The 8,189-nt window shown below is 53.9% G+C and overlaps 1 protein-coding gene across 3 annotated transcripts in view; it reads right to left on the reverse strand.

Moving 5' to 3' along the window:
* The window catches only part of AGT (angiotensinogen (serpin peptidase inhibitor, clade A, member 8)), a 14,070-nt gene that overhangs the window by 2,086 nt on the left and 3,795 nt on the right, over positions 1 to 8,189 (reverse strand). For 2 of the 3 annotated variants that reach the window (XM_011965468.1, XM_011965469.1), the window contains 3 exons: positions 6,056 to 6,914; positions 1,988 to 2,255; positions 258 to 402 (listed from right to left, as the gene is read on the reverse strand). In XM_011965468.1, the coding sequence (XP_011820858.1) occupies positions 258 to 402; positions 1,988 to 2,255; positions 6,056 to 6,911 (1,269 nt within the window). In that variant the 5' untranslated portion in view covers positions 6,912 to 6,914. The remainder of the gene's footprint in view (positions 1 to 257; positions 403 to 1,987; positions 2,256 to 6,055; positions 6,915 to 8,189) is intronic. The other variant, XM_011965470.1, reaches the window with a different exon arrangement.

Genomic DNA, 8,189 nt, shown 5'->3' on the forward strand with positions numbered 1-8,189 from the left:
CCAGCAGGAGGAGGCGGAGCAGGACCATGGAACACACCGCCAGCAGGAGGAGGCGGAGCAGGGGAGGGATTTGCTGCTGTGCACCTGGAAAGCCTCACAATGCTCTGGCCACTTCTCTCCCACCTTTGGCCCTACTCTCCTCTCCCTCTTGCCCTGCTGGCCCCACCCACAGCCTCCTCTGTGTCCCTTCCATCCATGCCCCCCACCCTGTGAACACTCGGAACCCAGGTCAGGCACAGACACAGGCTCGCGCATACCTTCCCCACCCTGAGGTTGTCATTGCTCAATTTTTGCAGGTTCAGCTCGGTGCCCAGAATGGCGGGCAGCTCAGCCTGGGCAAGCAGGTCCTGCAGGTCATAAGATCCTCGCAGCACCAGTCGGGGCATGGTCAGGTGGATGGCCCTGGGGAGATGAGGCACAGTTAGGAAGACTCCAGGCCACACAGAGAGGGCTCTCCCAGAGGCCAGGTGGGCATATGCTCGTTGTACCCAACCCTGACGACAGGGATGTTTGCCCCCCTCCCACCCAACTAGGTCATCCTCCCCCTTGGGGAAAATTTCAGCGAAACCTACAATAAAAAACGTTCATGTCATTTGAAATACTATGACATTTACCGATGAGGACCTAGGAATGGTTGTCCTTTGGTGCATTCTGTTTTTAGATTGGCTGCACTGAAGGTGTGTTACTTGGGTAATTTTAAAATGCTATTCTCTAAATAATGCACTGTGTCTTACTACTGCAACAGCAGTGTTCTTGATGACAAGACACCCATGAAAAGGAGGGAGACAGGAGGGTACAGTGTCAACTCGTGCTGGACACGTTGCTATGTCAACTCAATTGATCTTTGTAAGAGCCTCTTCCATCTTCTGGCATCCTTCAGAGCCCATGGACATTTCCAGTGATATATCAAGCACTTATAAGAGCTGACAGTACATCTATGTTTACAATGTACACTGCACTAGTCACAGCAGCTCAAAGGTGAAAGCAACCCACGTGTCCATCGATGGACGAGTGGATAGACAAAAGGTGGTAACCACATGCAAGGGAATATTACTCAGCCTTCAAAAGGAAGGAAATTCTGACACGTGCTACAACATGGGTAAACCTCGAGGACATTGTGGTGCTTGCCAGGAGCCCAGGGGAAGGGAAAATGGAGAGTTAGTGTTGCAGCAGGGCAGAGCTTCGGTCTGGGAAGATGAGAAGGTAAATGGAGATGGATGGCGGTGATGGCTGCACAACAGTGTGAATGTGCCTAGTGCTACTGAACTGTGCACTCGAAAATGGTTACGATGGCAAATTTTGTTATGTATATTTTATCACCATAATTTTTAAAACATAAAAAGCATCCAGAGCTGATGTCAAGAAGCCATCGTGTCACTCAATGCCTGCCTCTGGGATCAGATTTCCAGGCCTTGATGATCTGGGGGGATGTGTAGGTTGAATCCAAGGCTCTATGGAAGGGAATTGCAGCAGGAAAGAGGTGCTAAGGACACCTGTCCCCGCCCAGCCGCCAGCCGCCAGCAAGGACGTTCTGGAGTCAAGGCATGCTCCCTGAGAAGGCTCCACCCCCGCTCACATGGAGTCCAAACCCTCCTGGCAAGTCAGTTCCAAGAAGCTCTTGGATGCCACAGATGTGCTGTGTGTCAGGTGTGGGGCCAAAATGTTCGTCTCTCAGAGGGCGGATTGCAATGTATTCTTTCCCTCCAAAACCACCAAGCAAATATAAGCATAGTAAAAGCATTCTTCCTCCCCTCCTTTACCTTGCCTGCACCTGAAAGACAGACACTAACTGGAGAGCTGGGTGCTGGGTGGATGGACAGCTGGTGGATAGACACACAGGCCGCCTGCCCAGCCCCATGCCACTGCGGCCCTGCCCTGCTCTGCACCCAAGGCTCAGTTCATGTGTGTCTACTCCCCACCCCACCCCCAGTGGGGGCAGAAGGACAGCTCGGCTCCCACATTCCAGGGGAGACCAGGAGGCTCCTACCGGGGAGACAGTTTCTTCATCCAGTTGAGGGAGTTTTGCTGGAAAGTGAGACCCTCCACCTTGTCCAGGTCAGAGGCGTAGTGAGGCTGAATCAGCAGCAAGCAGGCGCTCTCAGTAAAGGGCACTTGAGTCACTGAGAAGTTGTCCTGGGCATCGCTCCAGTGCTGGAAGGTGCCCACGCCAGACAGCATGGGGACAGACACTGAGGTGCTGTTGTCCACCCAGAACTCCTGGGGCTCAGCCAGCAGGGAGAAGTCCTTCATCTTCCCTGAAATCCAGACAGGAGACGGGGAGGGAAGAGTCAGCCGGGACAGGGGCAGGGACGAGGGCTGGCAGACACCGAAGGCCCAGATCCTGCCCCTCTCCCTGCCACAGCCTCCTTCCCTGGCCCGCCCCAGGCCACTCTGTATTCTCCTGGCCACAGGACCCCAAGTGTAGCTCAAATCTTCCTGCAAAATGCAGCCATTTGAGTTCACTATGGCAGCCCTAACTGCCACCTGCCGAAGACATATAACATGCCAGGCACTGAACCGGAGGTTTGCGTCTGTCATCTTAAGGGACATATGCCACTGGTACCTGCCAGGTCAACTCAAACCTACATCTGTCCTGACACAGAGGCTGTGATTTGACACACTCACTTTTTAAAAATTTTAAGAGACACTATTTTTTAGAGTGACTACGTTCACAGCAAAATCGAGCAGAAAGTACAAAAAGTTCCCATGTAACTCCTGTCCCCCCACACACAGCCTTCCCCGTGATCAACATCTCACACCAGAGTGGCCCATTTATTGCAGTTGATGAACCTGCATTGACACGTCCTCAGCACCCAAAGTTGATGGTTTTCTCTGGGGCTCCGTCCTGGTGTTTTACATTCTGTGGGTTTGCGTGCATGTAGAATGACGCGCAGCCACCACTGCAGTATCCCACTGCTCCTAGAGGCCCCTGCTCATGCTCACTTTTTAATCCATGTCCAGCCCCAGCAGTGGCAGAGCCTGCCGGCTGTCCTGTGGCCCCCACCCTCCCCCATCACAGTCACGGAATACAGAGCTGGCCACGCAGGCTCCGGGAACGAGGGCTCCATTCTTCAGCAGCCCTTGCTACTGAGGAGACTCACAAGACCTCGCGGTGACGAATGGATTTGCACACTGGGCCCTGGGGGCAGGGGTGAGCCCTCTGTTCTCCCCACCCCCTGCCCCGCTCACAGGGCCGTGGAGAAGACAGAGAACTCGGGAGAGCCCGGCGTGGGAGAAGGACACAAACTTGTGTGTGAAGCAGTTACCCGGGGTCTCTCCATGACGGCAGTCCGCCCTCTGCCTCGACCTTACACTAGTGCATCACAGGATGCCCTCGGCTGTCCTCCCACTCACCTTGAAAGGCCCATTTTGTGGTAGTTTTTAGGAGAAGAGGGTGAAATTGTATATGAGTTTGTCACAGAGCAGTCCTCTGGGCACGTGACACTTGGGAGTCTGAGTAGAGATGGTTCAGAAACAGTGGGGTCTCCCTTTGTACTGAATTGGAGCTTCCAGCAGGGAAGTAGGGAAGCTGGGAGGACAGAACTGGCAGGTGGGAGCTGGGCATGGCTGTGCCTCCCCTGGGTCTGGGTCTTGTGAGAAGGCAGTGGCAGACCTGGCATATTCCTCGTCCTCAGTCCTCGGAGCACTCAGTCTCGGGAGGGCATGTGAGCGGGAAACCGCAGGATCCTCCTTGCACATTCCCTACAGGCACCTCGGTGCCACCCACCCAGGCTAGCAAGGCTTTTAGTTTAGAGGGAGGAAAGGGACAATTCTTTTCTTCCAACAAACTAAACCAAAAAAAGGAAGCTGCTTCCCAAAAGATGTTGGAATTTGACATGAGAGTGGCTGCCCTCTTCCCTCTGTTCGTCTGACACACACACAGCTCACCATTCTTATCCAAAGGCTAGGTAAATCTCTCGAGCTCAAGTCAGCTGGCATTGTGGAAACTGCCAGGGCCAGCGTCCCATGCTCAGCAGCACAGCAGGTGCTGGGCAAAGGGTGCCCTGGAGCCCATCGGGCCCCAGATCCTCAGGTCCTCTCTAGTGGGACACATCTAGCTGCCTGCTGAGGTCATGTACATAGAACATCATTGCTAAAGGGGAATCTAGAGGTCCCGAGACAGCCCCCGATCTCCTCACTGGACAGGCCATGTGGGCAGGAAGCGGCTGTCTCCTTTCATGGAAACTGAGACCAGCAAAGGTTAGGAAGTGGGGCAGGGTCAGGGCAGCATGTGGTGGAGGCCAGGGAGGATGCCGGGCTTCCTTTGAGTCCTGATGTCATTGGTTTTTTTCTTCTTTCTCCTCTTCCTCATGGCCTGGCTCTGAGGTCTGGGTGAGGTGGATGGGCTGTCTTTCGAAGGGAGACCCATTTCAGATGCCACTGGCTGTCTTGCCTTTGCCTTCTGCAGGACCCTCCTTCTCAGTGAGCGCTCCTCCCAGCACTCCTCCTAGGTTCAGCAGGCTGAGCCCACGTGTCCCCGCTCTGCCCTGCACAGCGTGCTGCCACCCTCAACCGGGCAACCCTCAGGCTGGCCTCTGCCCCTGTGACCAGTCAGTGCCAGGGCTGAGCAATCCCCCATCTATCACCTCCCCTGAACCCGCAGGGAGAGACCTCAAGGATGTTGTCATGGTGAGAAAATCACCACGCGCCACTGAACCTCTTTCTCCACAGTCCTGTCTTTCACCGCCCACCTGGCTCTCTGTCCCTCACGAGGTTACACATCTTGACAGAGCCTCATCAATGTCTCTCAGACACACCCCTCAGCCCCACCCCAGCCATGGATTCGCCGAGCTGCTCCCTGAGCGCGTGTTCCCGTGACTGTGTGCCTGGACTCTTGCGTAACCTTCAAACAACCCTCCCTGCCTCCAGTCCACACACGGCAGGCTTCCGGGACGACCTCTGAACGAATGCGTCCCCATTCCCACACCTACCTGGCACGGCATTCAAAGTGTCTCCAGCTCTGCCCTCCCCAGGCCCATTTTCTGGTTCAACACTCATGCCAAGCCAAACACCCCATCCTCGTTCCTTGCCCCAAACTCTGCAGGCTGGGCCCATCATGCTTGCTCCTGGCTTCACCAGCCCCGTTCCCCTCACTGCCAGGTGAGGCCTGCTCTCCACTCCCCAGTGACCTCTGTCCTCTGAGGGCTCCGAGCCCTCCCTGAGTACCTTGTACAGCACGTTTCCCTGCAGCTCCATATCCTAGGCGTTTGCCCATTGACCTTTAAAAGCCTGGAGTCAGGGCCTCTACAACCTTCCTCTGGCCTCCTCTGAGATGCCAGGCTTAAAGTCTTACAAGTAGCAAATCCTCAATGAGTATTTGTTAAAAGAATGCTTTAAGCAATCTTTGGCTGGGTGCAGTGGCTCATGCCTGTAATCCCAACACTTTGGAAGGCTGAGGTGGGAGGATCGCTTGCAGCCAGGAGTTCAAGGATACAGTGAACAATGATTGCGCCACTGCACTTCAGCCTGGGGAACAGAGCGAGACCCTGTCTCAATTAAAAAAAAAAAAAAAAAAAAACCAACGATTTTTGTAGTACGGGTTTTCAGTAATGCCCCTCCTAACATGAAAGGGATTTAAGCAAGCCAATTGCTTATTTCTGCATAGGCCAGGGACCCCAGCTCCTGACCATCTCCAGAGACAAGAACCCGTACCCTCTGAGCGTAGAGCTGGGCTGTGGGGCCAGGAGATGTGGGCTGAAATCCCAGGACACCCACTGGTGGCTGTGCCATCTTGAGCAAGGCACTTTGTTTCTCCAAGTCTCTATTTCTTTACCGGTAAACAAAGGCACAAATACCTCTGCATCACATCATAAGGGGATTACATGATGTAAGAAAAAGGATGTAGTGTAGTCGTGCACATAGTAGGGCAGCAGGTCCGGGAGGTGGACATCCATCCAGGGACCCAGCGGAGCAGCCACTTCCCCACTCCTCGAGGGTGGCCACCAGGTATATCCGCAGGGCTGCCCCTGCCCATCTCCAAGGCCTGACCTGCTGAGCTCAGCTATGCATTGGAAACTAAGTCCTAGGGCAGAGCCGGCAGAGGGGTTTGCCTTACCTTGGAAATGGACGTAGGTGTTGAAAACCAGGGTGCTGTCCACACTGGCTCCCGTCAGGGGGCTGCTAATCTTCCATCCTGTCACAGCCTGCATGAACCTGTCAATCTTCTCAGCAGCGACTTCCAGGTCGGTGAAGTCCAGAGAGCGTGGGAGGACCACAGGGGCATAGAGAGCCAGGCCCTGCACAAACGGCTGCTTCAGGTGCAGATCTGGGGCTGTGAATAGGCCCACCACTGTGGACAACAGCAGCTGGGACTGGCCGTCAGCCCTGCCCTGGGCCACCAGCAGGCCCTGTACAGCCTGCAGGGCAGAGAGGACCTTGTGCGCATCCAGCCGGGAGGTGCAGTTCTCGTCCTTCCAAGGGACGCCCAGGATTGCCTGTAGCCTGTCGGCTGTGTGGTCCAAGGCTCCCAGGTAGAGAGAGGCCAGGGTGCCAAAGACAGCCGTTGGGGAGAGGATGGTGGCCCCATGGACCACGCCCCATAGCTCACTGTGCATGCCATATATACGGAAGCCCAAGAAGTTGGCCAGCATCCCGACCATCGCGGCCCTCAACTTGTCCTCGGTGTCGAGTTTTGCAGCGACCAGCACTAGCTGGTCCTGCAGGGCCTTTTCATCCACAGGGGACGTCTTGGCCTGTATCGGAACAGGTGTGAAGGTGGGATCTTTGGGCTTCCCAGCATTGGCCTTTGCCAGCTGCTCACAGGTACTCTCATTGTGGATGACGAGGTGGAAGGGGTGTATGTACACCCGGTCACCTGCGGCCAGGCCAGCCCAGGCCAGGAGGCAGAGGACGGTGGCCCTCAGGCTCACGCTGGCAGGAGCCATCTCGGACTGGGGCGCTCGCTTCTGCATACCCTGAAATATCATTTTGCAAAGGGTGAAAGGTGATTATTATTAACTGATCGTTAAGTGCCATCTAACCAGATTTTTCATTGTCTCAATATTCTGTCACCATTTAGCCCAGAATAAGTCCATTCATGTCTACAAAAAAAGAAAAGAAATGGATTCTAAGCTCCATGGAAAATATCTACATGATCCAAGTGCAAAATGCACCAATATAGGCTGAATCATGTCCTAACTCCCCCAATGGCCACAATGCATATGTTGAAGTCCTCAACCCCAGGACCTCAGAATGCGACCATTATTTGGAGACAGAATCTTTAAAGAGATGATTAAGTTAAAATGAGGCCATGAGAGTGAGCCCTGATCTAATATGACCTGTGTCCTTATGAGAAGGGGAGATGAGGACATGGACACACACAGAGGGAAGACCATGTGAGGACAGAGAGAGAAGACAGCCATCTACAAGGCAAGGATAGAGGCCCCAGAGGAAACCAACTCTGCTGATGGCTTGCTCCCGGGCTTCTAGCTTCCAGAACTGTGAGATAATACATTTCTGTTGTTGAAGGCTCCCAGTCTGTGGTACTTATGGCAGCCCAAGCACACTAAGACATGCTCCTGCCTGCGGCTGTAAGTTCTCTCCTAGAAAAACACATACGTGCCAATCAGTAGGTCTTCGTGGAGGCCTCCTAGACCCCTGAGATGCTCATTCAAGGGCCCTAGGGTGAGGGCTGGGAATGGTTTTCTCATCTCCTTGTGGTCCTAATATGCAGCCAGGAATGAGCACCACAGGCTCAACCCAAAGCCCAAGTATTTTCCACGTGTCTCAACCCCAAAACCAGCTCTCAACCATCCCTGCATAGTGCTATCCCCTGCAGAGCCCCAAAGGCATGCACACCTAGCATGGCTTGCCCACTGATACTTGGATTCCTTAGATTAAAAAAATAAAAATTAAAAAAAAAAAAAAAACTTCTCAGGTGGCTCTGATATGTAAGCAGGGTTTAGAACCCCTGCCTTAGACACGGGCCCGGCACCATGTTCTCTCAAAGGCCTTGCAACTGGGCTTCAGCCTCAGCTGCTGCAAATGAAAACTACCCCGAGACCCCAGAAGACAAGGTTCTTGGGCTGGCCCTGCTAATTCATTTCATCTGACTCTTCTTGATTGACGGGATGAACGTTGATTCTATTGATTCATTCAATTCTAACAGTTTGTACCACATCTCACTCATTTCTTGTGGAGGGGGTGTACTGCAATATCGTCACTTCTTAGCCTTTTCTGTCCCCCCAGGG

The sequence above is a fragment of the Mandrillus leucophaeus genome, unplaced genomic scaffold, assembly GCF_000951045.1.
Source record: "Mandrillus leucophaeus isolate KB7577 unplaced genomic scaffold, Mleu.le_1.0 Scaffold728, whole genome shotgun sequence".
Classification (NCBI taxonomy): domain Eukaryota; kingdom Metazoa; phylum Chordata; class Mammalia; order Primates; family Cercopithecidae; genus Mandrillus; species Mandrillus leucophaeus.